Source organism: Alligator sinensis, unplaced genomic scaffold (assembly GCF_000455745.1).
Source record: "Alligator sinensis unplaced genomic scaffold, ASM45574v1 scaffold200_2, whole genome shotgun sequence".
Taxonomy (NCBI): Eukaryota; Metazoa; Chordata; order Crocodylia; family Alligatoridae; genus Alligator; species Alligator sinensis.
This window is the reverse complement of record NW_005842732.1, coordinates 79357-105577: the sequence shown is the minus strand read 5'-3', so window position 1 is coordinate 105577 and position 26221 is coordinate 79357. Positions and strand designations below refer to the sequence as shown.

At 43.4% G+C, this 26221-nt stretch overlaps 1 protein-coding gene across 5 annotated transcripts in view; it reads left to right on the top strand.

Moving 5' to 3' along the window:
* Positions 1-26221, top strand: part of HS1BP3 (HCLS1 binding protein 3) — a 188541-nt gene that overhangs the window by 138987 nt on the left and 23333 nt on the right. For 3 of the 5 annotated variants that reach the window (XM_025216351.1, XM_025216353.1, XM_025216354.1), the window contains exon 8: positions 2380-2498. In XM_025216351.1, coding sequence (XP_025072136.1) covers positions 2380-2498 — 119 coding nt within the window. Of the gene's footprint in view, positions 1-2379; positions 2499-3741; positions 4033-26221 lie in introns of those variants that run through there. The other 2 variants (XM_025216355.1, XM_025216350.1) reach the window with 2 other exon arrangements.

Genomic DNA, 26221 nt, shown 5'->3' with positions numbered 1-26221 from the left:
ATTCATTCACTACCCATTCTCAGAGTTGCTTAAAGCTCACTTGCAGGATTAGCTTGTGCACAAAATGAAGTGATGGGTGCCAATTACTTTTAAAGCACTGTTAGAGAAAGGGAAGGTAACAGTTGTGCCTTCATAACTCAGTGATTGTCATATGTGAGCCACCCCATTTCCATGCCTCCACCTGCCTAACAGGATTCAAACTCCTATCTATCATCTTCCTGCGATGGCCTGGCTAGAGGCGATTCTAAGATGGGAACATGCTTTCAGCGAAGGAGCTCGTCACAGTACAGCAGAGAGCTCAAGAGTCTTTGGGCCCGCATGAGTGATGGTGACTTTGTAGCCTAGAGAAAGAAAGGAAAGGAGGGCATGACTCCATTGCTTAGGGGTTAGGATGCTGACGTGCGGTGAGGGAATCGCAGAGAAGTGGAAAATGCCTCCCTGCCCTACAGCAGTCTGTAGCCCGGTGGTTAAGGTAAGTGAGAGAGATGGATTTCAACCCTGTGACTCAGAAGAAAGAACTAAACCTGGGCCTCACACATCCGAGATGAGTGCCCTAATCACTAGGTATTGTATCATGTGACACCTCCGCCTCCACTGAGCATTCGAAAATGGAAGATTGACCCCAAAATGCATACATTCTAATTTTCAGCACATGTTTCTGGGCAGCAGATTGGCTGTACCCAGGGGCAGATATTGGGTGGTGGGGAGGTGTGTATTGGTGAACTCTAGCCTGCACCCCCTTTGATTCCTGCTCCACCCCAAGTTTAAAGCAAACTCCCTGGCAGTGGCAGCAGTATTTCTATTCAGTAAGAAGTGAGGGAGGGATATATATTACAAGAGGTCTCAAGTTGCAGCAAGAGAAGTTTAGGTTAGATATTAGGAAAAATTTTCTCATATGGAGGGTAGCAAAGCACTGGAACAGGTTACCCAGAGAGGTGGTGGACTCTCCATCCTTGGAGGTTTTTAAGACCTGGATAAATAAAGCGTTGGCTTAGATGATATAGCTGGAGATGGGCCTGCTTTGAGCAGGGGGCTGGACTAGATGACCTGCTGAGGTCCCTTCCAACCCCAATTTTCTATGATTCTAACATTTAATTCTAATTACTACAGGACTAAGGAAACATCTTTTGAGTATTTTTTTCCTAATTTGTTGTGTTTTAATACATAATATAGGAAATTATGTATAGTAAATTAAAGCACATTCCAATGAATTACATTTATTTTTGTTTCAATTTTAAACTGAATAATATAGACCTAGGCCCCTAGCATATTAGTAAAGTTTCTAGCTTTGGAGTTGTTCTAACCTGGAGAAAAATATGTGTTGTTTTATATGTGAGGATGCACCACACCATCTGTACCTTCCCTTTCAAAATCCTAGATCCACACATGGATGTACCTCCTGGCTACTCAGAGTAATGAACCTGAGCTCTGGAAACATGTGGGATTTGGTACATGTCCTCAGTACTTCCCCTAGATTAGCTCTAGGAATGTGATTTAGCTTCACTGAATTCAGTGCTAGGCAGATGTGTAAGCACTTTGCTGAATTATAAGGGGAAATGTGGAAAATCTAAGTAAGTTACAGAAATACTTGCCTGAAGTACTTTGAATAAAATTAGACTTAACATTTACATGTGGCAGGCAATAAAGAACCTCTGGCCTGAGGTGGCAAAGGCAGTCCGGTGTGGGATGCCTCGATTCTACTCCTGATTTGGCATTAGTTTCCTCTGACTAACTTGACTTTTCTGTGTCTTTATTTTGCTGCGAAATGGTTATGGTTATTCTTCTTACAGATGCAACTCAGAGATGTGATGCAAATGGGAATCATTCAGTAACTTTCCCTAGATCTCTGAAAGTCATTTTAACATTTACATCAGGCTGTTCCCAAACAGAGCATAAAATCCTTGATGAACATAAAAAGATCAAGAAATTAATAGTATAAAAAGATTTGTTTATTATCTTACTTCAAAGAACAGATCACAACCAGATTAACTATTCAGTATTACAAGCTCCAGAAATCTTTGTTTCCTTTCATTTGACTATTGGCGGAAAAAAACACCAACAACTTTCACATTTAATACCTCTAAAAATAAATAAATAAATAAATCAGCCTTATTTAAAAGAGAGGAAAGTCTGTGTAATGCATAAACTACAATAAAATAATCAGAGGCACAGATATATTGTTAAGTTTATTTTCTGTTTGTTTATTGCCTCCATCCAATGCCATTAAACATAATAAGTACAAGTATGATAGAAGTAAAAGCACCTTCCTCAATTCTGGCTACTAAAGGCAAAGATCTGTACTCAGAAGCAATCCTGAGTCTGGAAACAAACCAATACAGCCAGCTTTGCTTTTGAACGCATTGTTTTCTTCTTTTCCAGAATGGGTTGGAAGCAAACTTTTCTCCTGATAACACACATCCACCCGCTGGCTGCAGTGATGTCACCACTCGGGCATTCAGAGGTTCAGAAAGCCCTAAGAGGAGTGAGCCTAACTGCAAGTAAGTTGTAAATGGAATATAGGGGTAGGAAAGAAACCTTCTTGGCCAACAGGCTAATCCCTCAAGATAAAAAACACAGTTAATTGCAAGGACATGGCTTAACTGTCAGATACACTTTGACATAGCAAGTGAAGAACAAAACATCTCCATCACAAAACTCTCCCTCGATCTCATATACAGTTTTGCTTGTTACCAGGGAATGTTTGCAGCTGGCTCAAGATATGTTGCCATGAAGTAACTGGAGTCAGTGGGCTAAGAAGGCATAGAAAAAAAATACACAAGGCAGAAATAGGGGCACCAAAGTGCAGGTGTGACACAGGAAGCGTCTGCTAGCCATACAGCTTTGCTAACCTGGGCACTCAGCAAAGGGAAGGAAGGTGCACTGATAAGGAAAGACAATCCCAGGACATGGAAACTTGATCTTGCCTATTCTTATTATTTGTTATAGCCAAAGAGTCCTACCAGATGTAGGTAGTCATTAACTCAATGGTAGAAGTAAAGCATGCATTTAATTTGTGCACAGACAGTTGCAAAGGAAGTGCCTATGTTTGATGCACGATGGCTCCCACTCCTTTCTAGCATCCAGGATGGATGTTCACAGGACTCTTCTTGTTGAAATACACAACATTACCCCATCATTCAACTCATCCCAAACACAAGGGCTGATGTTGTTAGTATTTAACTGCCCACTACAGCTGATGACTTTCTGCTTCAAATGAGAGTCAATTTGTTTTCTTACAGTAGATGGAAGATGCACAGCTTGGGTGCAATAATGGTGGGTTACCAATCTGAAAATGCAGAGAAACAGCAGTAAAATATATACTATCCAATATAGTAAATGACCACATTTTCGAGTGATGTACGACCATTGTTTGGTGGATGATATGTTGGCACCACTGCCCTTTACAAAAGCAAATGCATAATTTGACATTATTTGCTGGCAGGATATTCAGATTTACTTGGAGTTTCTTCTATTTGTTCACGGGTCCCTTATGATTGAGAACAGCAGTAGATCACTTTCATAGGCTTGTAGTGCTGAGTTAAACCGATTGCTATAATGACAGCCACAACCATAATTCCTATTTATTATGTTGTCTTTAGGTAATTGGTTGAATGCTTAGGTCAGCTCAGCCTTTTTTTAAGTTATATGGTTGCTTTCAATTTAGAAAATGCTTGTTTCAGTTGAGATACATTTGCAAAAGCAGTTAAGTTACTCAGGAACTGATGCATTGAATCATCTTAGAATATGACGCAGTATCTGGCATGACTGCCAGGATGATTTGCCCTGCAGTTGCAGGACAGAGTGGAGACTGGGCCATGAAGTTTCCCAAGAATTTGTCAGAGATATAGGATACTGCTGTATCTCACCAAGCACAAGCTCTTCGTGAGCTCAGCTAAACTCACCCGAAGAATTGATTCTGTGAGATGCTGAGCACCATCTGCAAGACATGAAGTGCCCTCAGTTCTCATTCATAACCTTTCTGTAATTAACAGAAACCTATGGCCTAACAGAGGTGATTGGTTAGATAAAGCACTGAACAACTGGATTGTTTGGTAGAGATCTTTTTTATTCCTTTGGATTATCCTAGCATTTGGGGTAAATCTAACCTGTGTCCCCAAGAAAGTCACTGTAAACCACACTCTTACATGTGTATGTCCCTGAAAGCTGCTCTGGGCTAAGTACAGACAGTCAAAAAGCCTGAAGTAGAATCGATTCAGTCTTTGCAGGTTAGTCTAAAGTGAACAGACATTTACCTTTGTTCAGGAAATGCAGCCACATGCCTGCAATGGCTCAGGCCAGACTCCAGGGGGTGCTAGAGAACATCTCTCTGGCAGTGTGTTCACTTCTGCTTCCTGCTACCCCCAAGGTCCCTGGGATTTGCAGTCCAGAATTACAGCAGCAGGACTCTGCAGGGTTGCTCATCACTTCCTCTTCCTGCTTTAAGGTGCCTCTGGGATTTGTAGTCCACAGCTGCAGCCAGCAGTAAGTTTGAGTGGGGGAAGGGGTGTTTAACCCCTGTCCCTAGACCTCAGCCAGGGTTTTCTGGGGTTTGTCAGGGGTGGTGAGCAGTCCTTCCCCCCTTCCCCCCAAGCCCCATAGACTCGGCTTGTGCTCCCCCTCCCACCCCCTTGTCAGCTAGCCCTCACTGCTTTAGCTAGGGAACAGAGGGGTGGGGCCAGCCCTGCTCTCTGAAGCAGACAGCCCAGCCCAGGGCTGCAAAGACAGATCACTCCAGCCCAGGGCTGCAAAGCATGCTAGGATGCTGCGGGACTTTAATTTAACTTGAACCAGGAAGGGGTCTGTGACAAAAGTTTCATAAACCATTTTGACCCAAATCACTTAAGTCTGATACACAGGGCTGTCCCGGGGGGTGAATCAGGGCAACCCCCCTGGGACCCGCACTTTAGGGGGACCCACAGAGCCGGACAGAGCGGCCGTGGTGTCTCTGCGCCACCGCCATCGGCTTCACTTCCAGCCACTCACCACCCTGCTCCCCCCGTTGCCACCATCGGAATCCAGGGAGTGCGGGATCGGGGCAGGGGCAGTGCTCCACATGGGCTGGTTTGCCCCGGGTCCCACACCCTGCTCAGGTCAGCTCTGCTGATACAACTGTAACCCTGGGCGCGACACTACATGCGCCCTCACCTGAATAATGGGATCGTGGGGTACCCGGGAGCCAGTAGCCCTGCCCAGCCCCCCTGGGAAGCTGCTGCAGTGCCCCCGAGTGGACAGCCTCCCCTTACAATCAAGCACCCTCGCAGACAATCCTCAAACTATTTACAAGATTTAACTATTTACAACATAACAAATAATCATTAAATAAGCACATGGATATACCGACTAATAAACCCTCATGAACTTATTTACACAGTCTCTCACTTGCACACAGTGTCCTGGGGATCCCATGTGCACTGCCCCTGGCGGGGTATCTCAGGGAGTGGGACTGTCTGTGTCCCTGCACGTGGTCTGTGGACGCTCCCTGGCTCTGGAGTCCATCTCCGTACTCCTGGGGTCTCCGGGCAGCAAGCAGCGACTCCTCTGCAGTTCCTGCAAGACGGCCTTCCCCTGCCTTTGACCCCCTTCCCTGGTTCTGCTAGGAGCAGTGTCTGGGCTGCAGGCTGTAGCAACCCTCCTGTCCCGCACAGCCTCACAGCCCCAGAAAATGCAGCCCCTCTCTGGGCTTTGCCTGCCCCTGGGGCCCCTCGCCCCTCAGGGAAACTAGGGCAGACTCCGGCAGTCCCCCGTTCCCCCGGCTCTGCTGTGCTTACCCAGCCACACCGCTGCAGTCAGGTCTCTCCAGGCTTGGGTTCTTTTAAAGGCTGCTACACAACATTCAACCAGATTTATCTTAAATCAGTTTCAGCCATTTTGAAACTGGTTTATGTGCACTGAGCTTCTGTTCTGTTACAGTTTAAACCAGTTTCTGATCACTTAAACCAGTTTATGTGTAACTTTTGTCCCTAGCCCTGGAGTCAGCCTCTGCTGTAGCTCTCAGGGATGTAACCCCAAAAGGGCTTCACTGCCTCAGTGCTGGATTTGGTGTATATGAGTATCAGTAAGCAGGAGCTTTCCCTGGGAGCACGAGGAATGTGATGTAGCTGTGCCCTAGTGAAGGATGCTGTGAGCCATGCACATATATAGAGCCAAATGACAGTCAGTTCCCGGAAGAGTTTAGTGAAAATATATGGCGATATCCAGGAGGTGGATGCACCAAGCAGACAAGGCAATTGTGAGAGAGTTATGCTTGCTTGTGTAATACATAGTGGTCACAGCACACTGGCTGCCTAGCCACTGTCACATATTCTGCTTGTCAAGTGAGGACAGTTTGGAGTGGTAACGTAAGGCAGCTGGTTGCCTAATAGGAGTGATCTCTTGTAAAGCTTCCAGCATACTTTTATGGAAAGTAATCTGCGAGCAAAATGCCTGTTTGTGTTTGATGTGATGCCATAGTTTCTAACACCATCCGCCAACCCTTAGCACTGCCTGCAATAAACCTATTGAGGAGCAGGTGCTGCTCAGAAAGACTGTGAGTTGAAGCTCTGTCACTGTACATTGATGTGCTTCGGAATAGAGCATGAGCCACTGACGTAGCCTGCAACTTACTGGAAGCTTCCAGGTGAAAGGCATGTGCTGTATGCTAAGCATGCAAGTGTGGCTACTGTACTGACGTGGGAGTTCATGCTGCGGTTGTACCCTGGGACTCTAAATCCCACCAGCCTAACATTTCTATGCTCAGCAGGCAACTAACTTTGGAGGAGTCAACACACCATGAAAAGATGTCGGAATAGGAAAGGAAAAGGAAAGGAAAGAAACATGTGCGACATTTGTTTCTATAGCTGTAGCTCCTAAAAAGTGTGGCTGTGAAAGGCAGCACATAACCCATGTACCCCAGGCATTTTGTGTATTTTGGGATGACCCAAACAGAACAATGACAGTAACTTTTGGGAATCTGGTGAACATGTCATTTTGCTACAGCTCCTTAGACCCTGAAGGATCATCTTAAGGGTGAAGTTACACGTTACACTTAGATCAGACTAAATCTGTGGAAAGTTAAGTGTTGTTAAAGTTCAAACATGCTGTGAGCAGTCATTAAAACATTAACATATTAAGGGTTAATATTGTTTCTTGCCTGTACAGCTTTGACTTGCCAATAGAGGGATGGTGAGCAGGAGTGTGGTTTGGTTACTACAGCTAGGTACAGACATTCAAAAAGCCTGAGGCAGAATCAATCTAAGTGATGTGCTTTTCTGTAAGCAGCATAGCAGCAAGCAGTAAGAAGTGGAACAAGCATTCACCCTTTGGTGGGAGGGGACAAATTTTAGACCAGGTTCTGCCATTAATAAACCAGTCTATGTATGCTGAACTTCTGTTATGTATAGATTGGTTTCTGATCACTTTTACCAATAGAAGTGTAATAACTGCACCTGGCCTTGGGCTCTATCCTAGCTCTGGGTGTTGAGGGGAGAGGCTGGGAGCAGCACATCCTGGGATGTAACTTTGAGATGCTCGGAGGGCACTTAGCATGACTTAATGAACTTTAACTTGTGGACGCTCGTATTTTAAGTATCCTTAGTATAGTCTAAATTCACGCTAATTTCACCTGATTTTACCTCTGGAAGTGTCTTATGACCCAGCACTAAAATAAAGCAGTTTGCTAGAAAACAGAGAGAAGAGACAATATAAATAGAGATTAACCATGCAAAAGTATACTACAATCAAAGACATACTAGCTTTGCCTGAGCAGGGCCCTTTCATTTCTATTATAGCCCTAAGAGTCCTGATAGCGAGGTCCCTGGCAGTATCTTTAAAGTCCCTAAATATTATTTTTCATAAGCATATCACTACTAGGAATAGCTCAGAGGTCATAGCTGTCACTCTGTTTTATAAAATCTGCTTTATATTGACTGTGCCATTTAATCTGCCAAGCAAACAGGAAAAAACCTACACCATTCATCTAAGGAAAATTCTTAAAGATGCTGCTAAAATGACAGTTCACGTCAAGGATCTGGTCCCTCATATCAGGATTTGTCCTGAACAAGGTAATTTTTAGCAGGGATTTTTGATGATGGATTTGTTTGTAGTCGTGAGAGACACTAGAGGCAGCAAAGGAGATGGAGGAGCTTGGCTCAAGCAGTGAGAAATGTGTATTTTATTGCTCACAAAGACAGAAGGGAGGCAGAGGGCTCTCCAGAAATTTTAGATGGAGGAAGCGTGACTCAGTGAGACAGGTACTGCCTAGAAGGGAGGAGGTCCTGCTCCCACCAGTGTTTCTTCATTCAGTAGTCATTGGACAGAATGAATATATAGCAGGGCGATAGCTGCTGCCTCCTGGGGGCAAAGGCCTGAACCCATGGCCCCTTCCTTCCAAGCAGTGTGTGTCTCACTGAGCCACTTTCTCTTTCGCATCCTCCCCTTCTGGATCCACTTTTCTCCTTTTAACTACCCAGTGGGTGAGCCTCAGAGTGCCATTGGTAGTGTCTACTGTCTAGCCCATGGCTTGGTGGATAGGACACTTTTCTAAGAAGGGGAAGATTGATGTTCAGGGCTTCTCTGGGCAACTGGGGTGTCTAGAGCCTGGGTCTCCTGCTTCCTGAGCAAGTGTCTACATTACTAGGCTAAAAGAAGAGAGGGTTGTCCTCCAACTCCATTTTTTTAACTTAAATTAAGTTATGGACTTTCTTGGAGAAGCTGGATCTAACAGCTATATGAAGCTACTTACTCATCTAATAGTGGAGTTTGACTTGGGCCTTTATGTCTTGACAACTAGGCCCTTAAAGCCCCAGCAGATCTGAGAATCTTTAAATCTAGTTTCACTGCAGCTGCTCAGTACCCCTCAGGATCAGGCACTAAGTCAGACGTTTGTAGCCTCCAGAAACTTTCTAAAAACTTCACCCAAAACAACTAGGGTGGTTTCCAAAGCAGCACAATTATTTCCATCTAAATGACAAAGTAAACTGATCCAAAATGTTTTGTGTGTGTTTGTCCTGAAAAAAGATGGTTATATGGGTGTAGCTTTCTCATGTAGACAAGCCATGCATGAATTTGGGGAATGATTTCCTTCTCTTGCAGTACATCTCCCAGCTGCCTGCTATATGCACTGCCATATCTAGTTATTCATCTTCCTTTGTCCCTCTTTGCTTCTTCTTTCATAGCCAGGGTAAGACCTTGTAATGGGCAATCTCATGAGAAGTACAGTGTTTGCCTTTACTTATAGCTATGGGCACATTAAACTGGAGGCCGCATTCCAAGGTAATAAACTAAGTCTTTGGGGAAATGAAGCCAGTTTAAGTGCCACAGAACAGTGTCTGTCAGCTAGATAGGAGCCTGGCCTGGCCTTTGCCAGTTAAATGTGCTGAAGTCTTTTTGTGCAGTGTTGCCATAGTTACCCTACATATAAACTGGGAAACAGCTTCTTTGTCCCAAATGAAGAGGAACAGGCTTGTGGAGCAAAGTCTGCCAGGGTACAGTTGATAAGAAGCATGAAGTCCACTTGCAGCGGCTGTCACTTTTGTAATGTTGCTGTATAAAAAAAATTGAGAAGGCCAGAAAGGGGATTGGGCGAAATAAATACATTTGAGATAAACAAGCAAGCAGCACAGGAGAACAGCAGCAGAATTCTGTGGAGGATTACACAATGCCTGAAATAGATGAAATCCCCAAAAAGTCAATGGGAGTTTTGCTACTGAGCCTTTGGAACAAGCTTGACTACATTGGGATATGAAAAGACAAGGCTATAACAAAGTTGCACATCATGACAAGTGCTAATTAGTGCCCACTCCACTCACAGGTGCACAGTGGGGTCAGTTATAAACTCTTGTTTTCACCAGCATGCATTTTTCTGAAATAATTGGGTTTGGGGCTGAAATTTTCCATTCTTTGTCTCAGTCCCAGGATGGAAGAATTAGTTTTGAGGAGCAGAATGGGTATAAGCCCAGTAGGCCTACGCACAATCAGTTTGGGGAATTCCTACACTTCAGTAACTGCTGCAACTGCAGTGTACAGAAGATGTGTATCTAAGCTAGCTTCAGACGCAGTAGTTTGAGTATCAGCAACAGTCTGGTGGCAGATCAGCAAAACCTGTAGTAACGCTGTAGAGATGGCCCTATAGATGCATCTTGTGTAAATTTGAGCAGGGTATAGTTGAAGTTGTTTGGACAAACTTAACTGGGCTCATTCTTCACTTGTAATGCAATGCATTGTGTAGTTACATGATCATCTGATGTTTTTTCCACCAAACCATCATACACTGAACAATGAGTAAGGCAGTTATGTGATATATTAGTCCTTTTTTGGTAGCCTACCTACCTCATTTACTGAAGCTGTACAATAAATGACAACTATCTCCAGGCAGAGGAGAAATGTTCTTGGGATCAGTGCTTTGGACTAGGAGCTCTAGATTCTGATTTGAATCAGAATTAGTTCATAGAAACAGGTCCTCTTTCCACCATAAACTTCCTTAGGCCAGAATCTTTCATTGCCTCTGCTACACATCTGTAAAATAGGGATATTTCTGTACTTCCTGAAAGCCAGAACATACAGTTCTTATTCATCCTGGAGGATACTTCCTTGTCCAAGTAATCCCACGGAAGCCAAACAGGATCTTTGTGCTAATTAGGGCGCTGCAGCCTGGCCTGTAGTGGCCGGGATGCACTGGAATACAACAGGGATGATTCAGGTAAGAAACTCTCTTTCTTCACTGAGAGTTTGGATAACAGGCAAACAAATTCTCTGAAGAATTTTTGAAGCCTATTTTCCTGCACCTCTCTTCTCTTGTAAAGGCTCCTTATAACACCTCTTCACTCCTAGTTTATTCCTCTTCCATCCCTCCAAATAGATTGCATTTGTATGGACTCTTTTCTCTGCTTTTAGTTCAGCTAATGTCTGCCTCCTTCTTAAACCTGACGAAGGGCACTTGAAGCTTTCCCAACAACTCTCCCAACTATAAAGTTGGTCCAATAAAAGATATTAGAAAATCCTTTCCTGTGGAAGAAAAGAGTAATTGGGAGCTATTAAAAGAGATTAAACGCAATGGTTTGCCAAAGATACACTGGGTCAGACTAATCAGATATCTGTCTTTGATTAACTAGACAAGCCAAATCTGGTAGGTTCTAATCTATTTGGATCTGATAAAGTGCCAATAATTCAAAATTATTACTTAAGGTGGAAAAGGTAAGGATCAACACAAGAACTGTAAGAAGGGTAGAAAGCTGCATAAAGGGAGGATTAATCAGCTTGTCCTGAAAGGGAAAAGAGCAGAGTGGAGGGACATGACTACCAGCATAGTTTTTCCAGGGCTGGCCTTAAAGTCCATCTTACTGAATATTTTCATTAATGATCTTGGTACAGAAACTAAGTGTGCTACGGAAACATGCAGACAATGCTTGGACAGCATTGCCAATACAGAGGAGAGGTATGTCGTCATGCAGGAGTGGATAACCTTGGGGAGTAAAAGCAATAAGATGAAATGTAATAGTACAATGTGTGAGGTTGTGCATTTAAGCAGTACTAACAAGAACTTCCAGTATATGTTGGTGCCCGTCAGTTGAAAGCACCAAAGGAAGTGAAAGACCTAGGCCAGGTACAGACATTACACTTGTACCAGTATTGGTGTTAGAAACTGGTCTATACCTGTAACAGAACAGAAGTTCAGCACACATAGACTGGTTTAAAAGTAGCAGAACCCAGTCTAAGATTCCCCCACACCAGAAGGTGAATGTACGCTCTCTTTGCTACCGATTTAAACTACAATGCTTACAGAAAACTGCAAAACTCAAATCAACTCCACCTCAGACTTTTTGAATGTCTGTATCTAGCCCAAGTGTATTGGTTGATCACTGGATGACTATGAGCTACCCAGGTGATTCATCCATCAATATACCTGATTTGAGGATGTATTAGATGAGTTGTCCAGAAGAGACAGTGATGTTATAATGTCATTGTGCAAGGCCTTGGTAAAACTATGTCTGCAGTGCTGAGTGTTGTTCTGGTTATGTTGAAGAAAGATGAATTTGAACTGCAGCAAGTGCGAAGAAGGTTACTAGGGTGATCAAAAGAATAGAGACCTCATTCCAGCAAAGGAGAATAAATGAGCTTGGCTTGTTTAGTCTAGATAAAACAATGGCTGAGGGGGACATGGTTGTTGCCTATAAACACTTGGGAGAGGTAAACACCCGGAAGGGTGAAGAACTGTTTCGACTAAACGGAAATGCTGCCACAACAGCAAATGTCTATATAAACTGAGGCAGGAAATTAAATGTTTTTTAGTCATTAGGGAAGTGAGTTTATGAAACTCTTTGAAAAGGAATAGGAACCATCCACTTCGTGTGTTAAATAAAGTGGCTCTTCTACTGAAAAGAGTATATGATATTGAAATGGAAAGCGGTGCCGTAATACCCAATGAAGTTTGTATATCACTTCTAGATATCTGATTTGTCATGCTGCCTTCTGAGTGACTTGGATACTCAGTCTTCATTAGAAATTAAGGGAAATTGGATATCTGAATCTCAGAGATGTTTCTGAATGCCTTTCTTTTAATGGGTATTTAATGGATCTATTGTGCATGCATATACAGCCAATTCATCACATGCTTGCTTCAATGGCTTTTCAAGCTCTTCTGATTTCACAAACCTTGAAAGTCTATTGGCAAACAGCTGAGGGAGAACGAATTTCCAGATTCTGCTGATTTCACCATCTGTGAACACATCTGATGTGAGCAGGTTTTACCTGTCTTGGCCTCATCCAGATTAATTGTATTGCACTTTGAAGCTGGCAGTTCAGCTCTTAGATCAGCAGGATTTTAAATACAGGAACATAAAAAACCCTACCAGAAACAAAGATTTCTGTAATTCATAGAAACAAACTACAACCTGATAGCGGGGAAGGGGAGGCGGGGGCAGGGTGGTGATTACTACTCAAATTGGCTAGTAATTTTGCACATCCTGTTAAATTTTCCTCCACTCATTTCACCCTCAACTACCTGCTTGCCTTATCCATTAATTATGTCTTGACTTTGAATGGAGGCTCTTTGGGGTGAGAACTGTCACGTTCCATTGGCATACCATATTAGAAAGTTGAACCAATATAATTATAGTTGTATATTATCTAGAGCAGTACGACTGCCCTGAATATGAATGCAATGATATCTGTCTAAAGGTACTTTATATTTATGGATAGTCCCTTCCAGGAAAAAGTGTAAATTATACTGCTGCAAGTCATTCTTATACCAGTATAATTAAGTGTTGTACTATTATGTCTATAACAGTTTAAAAAAAAATCACACCAGCAGCAAAACTGTCCAGGGAATGGCCTAACTTTGTATGTGACCGAGCAAAATGAGACCCCAACTCGACTGGCCTCAAAGCGCTGGGCTAATACAAAAATTCAATAAGGAAAACAAAGGCAAGTCGAGTCAATCAGGACGGTGACAGAAGTGAGAGGGATAAAAATTAGCCAATAGCAAAGTCGGTGGCTTAACATGTCACAAACTCCTCTACCATGTGCCTCCTGTGTTCCCCAGCAGGAAATTTCTCTTTCAGCCGGGATCTGGAGACCAGTCATCCGAGTCTTACGCAGCGGGAGGGATGACAGCAGCAGAGCAGCTGTTTTAAGTGCTGCTCGTGGAAGGGCAGCCCTCGCCAGCCCATGCAGCAGCGACATTGGCAGGCAGGAGATGGCGTTTCCCTGTGCTCAGGAGGGGATCCAGCTAGACCCAGACCTGAGCTGGCAGTACAGGGACGAAGGGGACATAAGGGTAGGGTTGATGCAGAAGCTGCCAAGGGCAAACGGGGGGGTCGGGTTGGGGAGAAGGGCAGGAGTCTGCTGTGGGTCTGACTGGCTCCAACCCAAGCTCGGGGCTCGCGTCATAGCTGCAGCAGCTACCATCCTCCACCCACTGCTTTGCATATAAATCTAAGATGAGGGGCTTTTCTCCCCCTGTGTTGATTAGAATTGAATAACTATGGTATAACAGATAACGTGGCAAGAAAGAAAGGTGGTGGCCCAGTGAAGTCTACGATTTGGGAGAAGCAGATTAGCATTCTTGCTTTGCCACCAACTGCCTATGGGACTTGAAAATGTTGCTTAGCTTCTCTGTGTTTCTGCTCCCTGTATATAAATTGGGAAGCAAACAAAGGCCTCATGAGGATGCAAACAATTAAAGGTGTGAAGTACAGGGAAGGCTGTGCTAATACCGCAGATTGAAATATCTGAGGGAAGGATTCAAAAAACAGATCTGAGGCACTGACGTCCAAGTGAACCACTAAGCATACCCTGCTTAACTGCCTGAGAGCCCACGGGTGCCTGTTTTTCCCACAAAACTTACTCAGGTGCAAAAATGTACTCAGGTCAGTGGAGAGCAACCTCCTGCACGTACCATTAATGCCTCGAGTTTATTTGGTGAAAACAAGTGAGAGGCTGTTCTCAGTGGTCCCTTCTCAGGTCTGAAACTCCCTGATCCTTGAGGCCTGCCAGGGCTGAGTCTGGATGGCATCCAGAAGCAGTCTAAGACCTTCCTATTTGGGCAGACGTTTAGCAAGCAAGGCTAAGCGGGGATACTGTGTAGGGAGGTTTTGTTTTATGTTTCTGCACTAAATCACCTTAGCAGCCTGATCTGATAAGTTGAGAGAGACTCAGAGCATGCCTAGCATGCAAAGACAGCGCCAGGTTCAGCACAAAGCACAGCAGTCACCTTGTGTTCATTCACAAACACAGCCAGGGTGGTCCTTTGTACAACAGCCTCATGGTTAGAGCCTGGGAGAAGACCTGGGTCCTAAGTCCTCCTCAGTTTCCAGGAGTTCCAGCTCCTGCCTCCCAGGACACTGCCTGAATTGTGAGGCTATACGAAACACTGGGATGAGGCTACTCTCTGGCCCACTGTTTAAGCTAGGTCATTGCTGCTCCCAATGGAGGAGATTCTGCTGGGTTCATGGGTTAACCTAACACGAAGCATCAAGAGTCAATCTTACCGAAGAAAGCAGAATCAATTGGATGAACTTTAGTTGAAGTGCCCCCATCAGCATTTTTCAGGGTGGGGACACTGATACATGTGATGCTCCAGGCACTTTAATTACAATGGCTCTTGGAGCTGCTCTAATTAAAGTGCTCACACCCCCACCAACTCCCAGAGCACGTGTATAAATGCCCTATGACACAATATTGGAAAAATCAGTTTTGCCAACTGGAGAAGCCCCCTATCCAGATAAAAAGTAATAATCATAAAGGCTTTAAAAGGGGGCGGGGGGAGGGGGACTCTTCCAGAAGACATCAGAGAGTGAGTATAAAGAGATAAAGAGTCAGAATCTGCTTTGTATTATCTTGGTAGCACAAATCCAGCTGGGGGGAGGGGGTGGGGGCGCATAGCAATGGGAGAACATGGGGAAAACTGATCCAAAGATTGTCATTATTTCATTAAGATTTAAGAGAAATTACAGGATTTTTTAATGTCTCAGATACCACTATGAGGAAGGACAGCCTTCCAAATACCACACCAAGTCCAAGTGAAGCACCTAAACATCTGGCAATGGCAAAAGATGTTGGGCTGACCCCTTAGGATGCTCCTTCACCAAATAGCTGGGGCAAGGCTCCTTGAGTCACTGTGAAATATAGTCTACCTTCCTTTACTGCTGAAGTAGACCAATGAAACAACCCACAGAGGAAGGTGAATTAAAGAGGTAGCATCATCCAACGTATGAGATGAGAGAAGACATGTTTCCCAATACCCTGCTCCGTAATCTTGAACAAACTACTTCACTTGACTCCCCACTTCACACCATGGTCTGTCTTGTCTAGCAAATCTGTGAGCTCCTTGTGATGGGGATGATTTCTTACTGTTTCTCATACAGCAGGATCTGCCAGACAGTTTCCTATTTCTTTGGGTAGGGAGAGACAAACTACTTATCCCTATGGAGTAATTTACCTTAGATTTTACCCTGTAGTATTTTTTATTCTAGGGCTGTCAAACTTGTAAATGGCCAGGGGCAGTATGGCCTAAGGGCCATTGGGCCACCAGTGTGTGTGTGTGTGTGTGTGTTGGTGGGGGGCGGGTTACACTTTTCACAGGCCACACCAGAAACAGCCACTGCCCCCTCTCCCCCAGGTCATACACTACATGAGCAGCCTTTGCTGCACCATAGCATGGGTGCCTGGCCTCAACCTCAGCTCTCCATTGTGCCACCCCTGGGGTGGGGACAGGAAGTAGAAATCAGAGGAGGGAGGCAGAGAACAGAGCCCCAGCTACTGATACAGCCGAAGTGATGGGAGGAACGGTGGTTGGGTGGAAGCCTGGAGGCTGCCAACTAACCCCTGTGCCCAAGGGCCACCAGCTGGAAATCCCTGATTTACTCTGTAATAAGGAGAGGGTATACAATCAGTTCTCCCAAGCTGGGTGCCTGCCTTGGCATCATTTCAGCGCTTGGCCATTAGGTGGTAGGAGAACCAGTTTGCACTGAGCAAAGAGCTACCCCGAGATAACATTGACAGGGCCAGTAACTTGCACTGGTGCAAAGTTACTCATTATTCTCTGGTCACGTCTCCACGTTCTTTAATGAATCTTTGCTACTATGCATTAAGTTTAGTATCTCTGGGTGCCTATACACGAGTGCGGAGGCTGCTCCAGCGCACTGTAATTACAGCGTGTCCGAGCAGACTTAATTAATCTAGTATGCTGGAGCACGGCATCTTGTGTATCAGTGTCCCCACACTTCAAAATGACAGTGGGGGTACTTTATCTAAAGCTCATTGAACGAGCTTTAGTTCAAGCACCCCTGCCACTGTTTTGAAGCATGGGGATGCTCATACATGAGATGCTGTGGTGCTCTAGGTAAAATGGCTCAGAGCTAATGTGCAGTAGCAAAAGCAAATGATATTTTTTGTGATGCTTAACGTGCAGTAGACTAATTCTACTGCACATTAGCTTATTAAAATGGTTTTTGCCGTGACACAATAACATGCAGTACAATAGTCTACTGTGCATTAAGGCGTCTCATGTAGACATACCTTCTGAGAGGTTGTCTTGGAGTGGAGTAACTTACACCAGTATAAGACCTGTTGGCAAATATCCATCCTACTTCCACTACAGTGTACAGTTATCTGGTATGTCATGTGTCTGCACCCCGAGTTAAAAGTGTGTTGTCGGGGAGGCAACTCACCCTGTGACAAAATGATCCACTGTAACTAGTTGCCTGCTCTATCCAGGACAAGTGGCAGGTAAGCTGTGGGAATTTAGCATTTGTTTAATTCTGGGATAAGCTTGTTTAGCATATCTTCTAGTCAAGATATAGAGGAATAGTATAGAGATATGGAACAGTTACAAAGAGGCAGCTTTTAAGTAGGTATAATCATTTCATCTGTCCATACCCTGATGGTCGACCATTTATATCAGTGCGCCACAGCAAGATTCTCAGGGAACAGATGCAACTACCAACATATGCTGGTATGAAGAGAAATCAGTACTTAGAAACTTGTGCCCTCATATATATAATGGTTAGCCCGACAGATCAATTTTGTACAAAAATTAATAAACCTATACTGTTTTAATTTTAACTACTTTAAATAATCAAAGGGTTTACTTCCTGTGGGCCCAATTCAGACAGGTGAAAGATTCTCAGTTAATTCATAAAGCTTTGGATCATTGATATGTATGAAGTGCACCGTTAGTTTAAGATATGAGAATAACCAACGCCTTTTAAGAGAGTTAAAATCAAGAACCATTTCTGTAAAATCTCAACCTCAATTTCATAAATTGAAATTGCTTGTAGTTGCAAGTAAAACAAAAAAAAATGTGTGTGTGTGGGCGGGGAGGGGGAGAGAGAGATTACTCACTGAAGTTTCAGTCATTTGAAGCAGTAGTTTTCAACCTGTGGTCCATGGGCCCCTGGGAGTCTGCAGACAATGTCTAGGGGTGGGTCTGTGAATGAACTACAATGAATCAAAAGTATGTGAAAACTCACACTTACAATTCAAAGGGGTTCACGTCTGTGTTCAAAATTTCCAAAAGGGTCCGCACCTCCATTTGAAATTTTTTAGAGGTCTGCAAATGAAAAAAGTTTAAAAACTTCTGATGTTCAGAAATATTGATGTTTTGAAAAAAAGGGTGAAAAAATATTTATGGAACTTGGGAGGGTTTTGATGCAGAAGGAATAATGAAAAGAACCAAATGTTTGACGTTTGTAAAGCCGACTTTAGGACATAACTACACACTTCCCACTGAAATTAACGTGAGCTACCTAGTAAAACTTCTTATCAGCTCCCAGTATTTTCCATAATCCCAGATAAATCCTCTTGGCTGCTCTGAAAATCCTATCTGATATGTCTTGTTTAGTTAGAATATGGTAAAATGAGTATAACTGCTTATTGAAGTGTATATGGATGGAGGAGAGAGAGGCAAAATTCAAATTGGTTCAGTCAGGTATAGCTAGAAGCAAAAATGAAAGATAAAATGGAGGAAAGGGTCATTTAGACTGAATATGAGAGCTGATTTTTCTAATAGGCTGTTAGGCTGTGGAATTATTCTCCAAAGGAAGGTGGGGAATTCTCATTGCTTGTTCTTTAAATACTAGTCTGGACATCCCAGCAGTACTCAATAATGTGTTTTTAGGTACAATCCTGCCTCAACACAAGAATGCAAGATGAATAAGTCCTTTATGACTGATTTTTATAACTTCTCCCACTTTACCCAAATGCTCAAGGTTATCATAATAGCAGGCAGACAAGATTATCCGTCTTAGATTTCCATTCAAAATGCAAACCTCTCACAGGCAGGAAACATTATGCCTTCATTTACATTCCAAGTGATGAGAATACTACACAGCTAGCTATGAGTTAATATTTTAGCCGGAATCAATTGTATAATTAAATTTTATGGACGTTCCCCTTTCCCAGTTGCATGCAACCAAGTTTACAATGGTGGGGGGGGGGTGCTCAGATGAATTATCTTGTATTTATAGATAGCTCATAAAAAGAAGTCGGGGACAGTTAGCCACAAGGGATGATGGGGCAATTATATAAAGTGGTGTGATTTTAAACATAAATTAAATTTGTTAATGATGCTTTGAATTTAAATGTGTTTGACTAAAATGAACAGTAATGTCAAAGCGCATTCTCCATAATAATACACAGGAGCTGGATTACAGGATCGATTCACTGATTTAGCTAGTCCAATGTCATGTCAGACCAACCTGATTGCCTTTTACGATCAGGTCACAAAAACATTGGATGCAGGTGTCGCTGTGGATGTAGTCTTTCTGGACTTCAGCAAGGCCTTTGACACTGTCTCCCACCCCATCCTCATTAAAAAACTAGGCGACTGTGGCATTGATGCCTACACAGTCAGATGGATTGCAAATTGGCTAAAGGGTCATACTCAGAGGGTGGTGGTGGACGGGTCATATTCAACCTGGGGGGAAGTGGGCAGCGGAGTCCCCCAGGGCTCGGTCCTTGGGCCTGCACTGTTCAATTTCTTTATCAGCGATTTGGACGATGCGGTGAAAAGAAACCTGTTCAAATTTGCTGATGATACCAAAATTTGGGGTGAGGTGGGCACACTAATAGGGAGGGAAAGACAGTGGGCTAACAAAAACAGGATGCATTTCAATACGGACAAGTGCAGGGTGCTGCACTTGGGCAGTAGTATCCACAGGTGCATCTCAAGTAGGGCCAAGGAGGTGATCCTCCCCTTCTACGTGACACTGGTCAGGCCACAGCTGGAGTACTGTGTCCAGTTCTGGGCACCCCACTTCAAGAGGGATGTGGACAACATTGAGAGGGTCCAGAGGAGGGCCACCCACATGATCCAGGGACAGCAGGGCAGACCCTACAATGAGAGGCTACGGGACCTGAACCCGTTCAGCCTTCACAAGAGAAGGCTGAGGGGGGACCTGGTGACCATCTATAAACTCACTAGGGGGGACCAGAAGTGTTTGGAGGAGACCTTGTTTCCCCTAGCGCCCCCCGGGATAACAAGGAATAATGACCACAAGTTGTTGGAGAGTAGGTTTAGATTAAACATCCATAAGAACTACTTCAGTTAGGGCGGCTAGGATCTGGAACCAACTTCCAAGGGAAGTGGTGCTCACTCCTACCCTGGGGGTCTTTAAGAAGCGGCTCGATGCCTACCTAGCTGGGGTCACTTGAGCCCAGTTTTCCTCCTGCCCAGGCAGGGGGTCGGACTTGAAGATCTACAAGGTCCCTTCCAACCCGACTTCTATGATTCTATGAATGTCCAAAATCTCATAATACACTTGTCAATGGTACACCATGCTAAAGTAAAAGGGACATAAATATATTTTAGGTACAGTGTTAAAAAAAACTGTTGCTTATTGTAGGTTCCCCAAATCTCATCCACATTTTCTGGTGGCCACGCTCAAGGCCTTGATCTCCAGCTTGCTTCCATGGCTCCTTCTGTCCACCACCTTCCATGGAAGAGCAAACAAGATGACAACTGTGTGGGCCTTCCACCAGCTGATTGTGAAGTATATAAAATAGGTGATAATTAGGCAAAAGAGAGAGCAAGCACTATCAACACAGCAATACCCTTATCGTTAATAAACCATGCAAATATAGAAACACACTGTGGATCAAAAAGGCATTGTTCAATCTGACCTGAACCTTCAGTATAGTATTTACTTCTACCCTGTCAATGTAGAAGGCTTGGAAATCTGTCACTGAAATGCCATCAGGGGGCAGAGTCCCTTCCATTTTTTAATGTAATACACAAGGGTTGCTGAGGTGCACAGCTAACACCTGGAGCATTGCTTTGGAAATGAAGAGCTCACATTAGAGTCCAATAGGTGCACTGTTTCTTTGGTGCTGAACATTTAAGCCACCAGTCAAGAGAGCCCTGCATAGCAACACTATTCTAGTAGGAGCTCCCTGGGGCCTACAATGGGAATAGTAATACATTGCTTGACTGTATGGGGACTGTTAGGCTAACTCACGTACTGGTTGAAAAGCAGTTGGGGTCACTCAGATGGCAGTATTCCTGAAGCACTGGCTTTTATCATGATCCTTTCTGTCCTTGGAGAAGTTATTAAGGTAAAATCTATGTTCTGATATGATTGTTTTTTCCTTGTTAATGTTGACCACAAACTGTATAAGCCATCAATTTGCAGCATTACAATGTTGTACACAGTATGGAGCTTTTCATTTACTTTGTTTCTGAGCAAAATATCTCAATGGAAGCAACACAGCAGTATCTGTTATTTCTCCCTGACCTTCACCTGTTACGTAAGTACAACTGTGGCTCTATATATTTACGTCCAGAGTGTAAACACAGACAGCCTTGCTCTGCTTCCCTTTTGAAAAGACTGTTTGAATTGAAAGATATTTGTCCATTGTTTCTTTTTAACTAACTGCTGGTAATCTGATCAAAGACCTATCTGAATTTGCTTGAGGTTGCTATCATAAGGCTGAAAGATACTGGCAGGGAAAATGGTCTTTTATGGGCTGACGTGTGTTAAAGTGGTGCTATGCCAGAAGAACTGTATCTCCAAGGTCATGTCAGTGACCCTTTCATTTTGCATGACTTTCAGTGTCCAGAAGGTAATTAATTACCGACTGGGTCAGATGTAACAGAGGAAGTTATACTGTTCAGCGTTGTTGTTTTTCATTAAACAAAAGCTTTTCCATTAACCTCACGAGGAAACCAGATCTTTTCTGACAATGTGCAGGCAGTGGATTAACAGCTTTGTTTTTATCTCATACTATTTCTTTAATTCCATTTCCAAATATTTATAGTTAACGTAGAAACACGTTGAGATTACAGTCTGTTTCTAAGGATGAGCTAGTCCCCACCGGCATCTTTACAGCCTTCTCAAAACACTGATGGCTGGTGTTATAGAACATAAGAACATAAGCTATTAAGCATATCAAACAAGCAGAGGCCTGTAAGACAATTATGGAACCCAACTCTGCCAACTTCAGTTGGTAAATAACTGGTTGCAGCCAAAAAACCATTAACTAAATGAGCATGGAGAGTAAGGTTCCATCCCATCACCAGTTTTATCAACTGCATTGTTGAGTCATAAAATCATACAAACCTTGGGTTGGAAGGGACCTTAGGAAATCATGTAGTCCAGCTCCCTGGGGCAGGGCTAGCACCCAGGGGGAGGCTAGATATCTGCCTGGTGGTGGCAGGGGCCCATTGCAAGGCCTCAGGAAGACTGAGCAGCTTGCTGCCATGGGCAGGAAATTTTCTCCCACTTCCTTGCATGTGTAGATGCCTGCCTTACTGGGAGTGTTTACTTGCAAGTAGTTCACTCACGAGTAAACTGATTCGGGATCAAATGCATGTGTAGATGCACCCACTGAGGCACTAATTTGAGCTCAAGTATCCTAGATCCAGAGCTGAGTGTCCCATCTACCAGAGTATTTGCAGATATCCTTACCCAGAAGGAAGACAACATGCTCTCTTATTTCATCCATAAATTCCAACATGGAGCTCAGAAACCTAATTCAGGGAACATTTTTTATCCCACCTGGTACATTCCCAAACAACGTTTCTGTTTTGATGAGAGAAAATGAGTTTCTCATTTTCTTAAGATTAAAGTTTTGTTGGAAATATTCCTGAGCCGCTCATGTCATGTCATTTTAAGATTTAAAAATGCTGTGATAAAAGAACAACATTGTGGTAAAATTTGTCATATTTCTCCTGTGCCTGGGTTAGATGTTTTTAGATGAAATAGCACCCAAAAGGCATTTCAAATGCTTATTTGGAGTTGTGATTCCACTCACTTATTGTAGGAATTAATTCAAATACTGATTAATATCAGCTCATTTCCTATTAGAGCTTTATAAATGGAATACTAGAAAGAGACTGGCTACCTTTTAGAAAAAGACAGCAACTTTAGCAAATTATGAGAGCAGCAGGGCATTACTTACAATGGAGATCTCAGCTATTGTCGTGGCTAGAGCCAGACTGCATGGGGGGGGGATGCAATCTGGCACTTGTTGGTATACATTAAGTGAGGGTGGTAACTAGATTCAAGCAATGATAACCATTAATGTTTTCTCCTAGGAGAATACTAAAGTAACTTGGGTCAACACAGTGCAGATTCCAAGTCAACTTGCTTGTTTGCTTAAGGGCCTTTAACCGGTGCTGCTCAAACAGCACAGATAAATTGGCCTCCGGTGAAACAACAATCCCTTCCTCATTATTAGGCATGAATGTGAAATTGGTCCCTTATACAGGAGTTAAAAGCGCTGGCAGAAATGATTGAGAGATTAGGTTAATCTTTGGGTAAGATTTTGTAAATGCAGCAAAAATCCAACTGACTGCTGTTAGATCTCGAAGGCCGCAAACATTATGTAAATGATTCAAGCTGTAAACTGATTTAGGGCAAGTGTTTGGCGATGAATGTAAAAAGGGGGGCAAAAAGGAAGTTCTTCCAAACAGACTTTTCCTTTCTGCCTTCCTCTGGGGTCAAGCATTTTTGCCCGTTTATATATTTTTCTTCACTTACTTTTCTGTTCAAAAGCAACCATTTGGAAGTAACCTGAACATACTTTCCAGCTGGTTTGTCAATGAACTTGCCCATGTCTGGGATAAATAAAGCTGTGTTAACCCAAAGCAGCTGGATGCATTTTACACCAATAACTGTTTAATGCAAAATACATACAGGATCCCGCTCTACTGCAAGGTAGTGCCCTCTTCACTGGGCTCCAGAGTCCGGTCTACTGGGTGGGCACTGTTGTTGCTGACTTACGCATCCCCCTGCATAATGTGCTGGCTACTATGAGTCTCAGCAGAAAGGTATTTAGGTGTTCCCAGTCTAGGTGTGGGAACATGGGATGCACAGCTCTTTGAGTTCTACCTATGGGCATACAGGCCTTCATTTGAGGTGGGATAATAACCAGCATCTCTGTGACTAGGAACTATGAATCAGGGCCCTGGCCCTGAGTTGTTGACTTCTCCTTTGGACTCCATTCAAGGAAGAATGGAAAGACCTCAGTATTTCTGCAAAGTTCAGCTTGTTTAGGACTTTGGCATTTGGGACCAAGTAGAGCACCTGGTAGACAGAATTGAATTGAACAGAGATGAGCTGACAGAAGAGTGTTTTCAATACAATGTCCTTGACAACACTAATACCTCTTCTTCCTTGTTCTAACACAGCCTAGATACATTGACTTTCAGGTCATGTGGTAAGGCTTAGATAAAGGATTTGATTTTGTCAGGCTTTTCCTAAGGGGCTGGATTAAGAAGAGGGGTACCCACAATGTGTGGATTATGCATACTATTGAGTTTGAGTATGGAGGATCTTATTAGTAATCATTTTGAGGGAGAGAAGTTGGGCTAAGGAGAGAGAATTTATTTTGGATGGCTGCACCTGAGCCAATAGACATACTGAAGAAATTGCTACTGGAGAAATGAGTGTAAGAAAATCTTTTGTCTCCTTCTGCTGTTTGTTACCTAAAACAATTTATCCCCTTCAGTTCAGTACTGTGGCAAAATCCTCAGTAAACAGAGGTTTTTGACGTTAAAATTAATCAGGTTGCAGGCAATGGGAGAAGACTTTTCACCGATTTCCCTACTTCAACATTCAAACAGTTTATCCATCCATAACACAGCATCGCTGGAGCCTGTATTTTAGCATGAATATTTTGCATCAGCATTACCTATCCAAATACCTGACACCAAAGTGTTAACTTCAGAATCACAATCAAATAGTTATTTTTGCCCAGTCTGTTTATCTGTAGTCTCTAGGTTATTAATAAACATCCTCTTTCAAATGCCTTTGGACATCTGGAGCATGGCTCGATGCTTGATGCTCTTCTGAGACAAGGATATCCTTTTAGACTGGGGAGGGAAGGATGAAAACGTATTGTAATTATTCCTTTCTCTAAAAACCTCAGGGTAAGATGCACACACTGTATCCCTTAGTGCAAACAAACTCACCATTAAAATTCTTTTGGCCAATTCTTTCTAATGAGTTTTCTTGTCAGCTTGGACTCAGTCCTACAAGAGGCTTAGCTCCTTTATCCAGTTCAATAAAGCATTTTAGCACACGTCTAAAGAGTCTGATGTCTTGGTCATGAGATATCCCTGCCACAATGATTACAAAATGTCTAGCTTATGCCCTGAATCAGGAGGGTTCTTTTGAAAAAAAAAAAAATCCAATTTTGTAAGAAGCACAAGGGCAACTTCAGCTTTGGCAACTGCTGCTTTTCAGTCCTTCTCTTTGCTACCCAGATGTCCATTTAAACTAAGGGGATTTTTAAAGAGAGAAAAATTCCAAGATTTAAAAAAAATTATACTGCTGAGAAATTCATGGAAGCACCTGATTGTTGTATTTGATGTAAGACAGGCATCAAGGGTCAGCTCTAATTCCATTCAGGTCAATACAAAAGCCTCCCATGGATTCAGTGGAGGGTGAACTGAGCTTTGATTATGCACGTTGTGCTTGAATGAAGCTAAACTTCTTGGGTCATCTGTACTTTGACAGATCACATGAACAGAGGCATGGCTGGTCCTGCTGGGGCTCTCTCCAGCACCTAGTGCCATTAGAAATCAAAGTCCTGATGCCACAGCTAGGGACAATTACACATAAATCATATAAATGATCAGAAACCAGTTCAAATCTGTAATACAACAGAAGTTCAATGCACATAAACTGTTTTCAAAATGGCCCAAACCAGTATAAAATAAACCTGGATGGATGCAGTATCAGACTTAACTGATTTAATGTTAAACTAGTTTGTTGAACTTCTCTCTGAGATCCCCTCCAGGTTCAAGTTAACTCACAGTCCCTCAGCATCCCAGGATGCTTTGCACCTCCCCCACAAACACAGGGTGAGTGGGCTAGCCTTGGCCCAAGATGTCTACTCCAGCTGAGGAGGGAGGCATGCTCTAGCGCCCCCTGGCTCTGGCCTGGGCCACCCCAGGCATGTAACTGCAGTCTGGAATCAAAAGTGAATGTCTGTCCACTTGCTTATCCGTTCAATCTACACAGCTAGGACTAACCTGTGACAATTGAACTGATTCCGCCTCATGCTTTTTTGAATGTCTGTACTTAGGACACAAGGCTCTGAGTACTGTAACTACACAAGACATGGAGGGCACATTTGACTGCAGTTAGCAGCTTGCCTGGCCCAGCCCCAGATATTTTTGTCTTAGTTCCATAAAGCTAAAGGGGTGAGCACAGTTCTTATAAGGTGCTCAGATCCACCTTTCAGGCAGAAGCCAGAGATGTTCTCCATCTCCAGAATTTTACTACCACTCGGTTGATAAAAG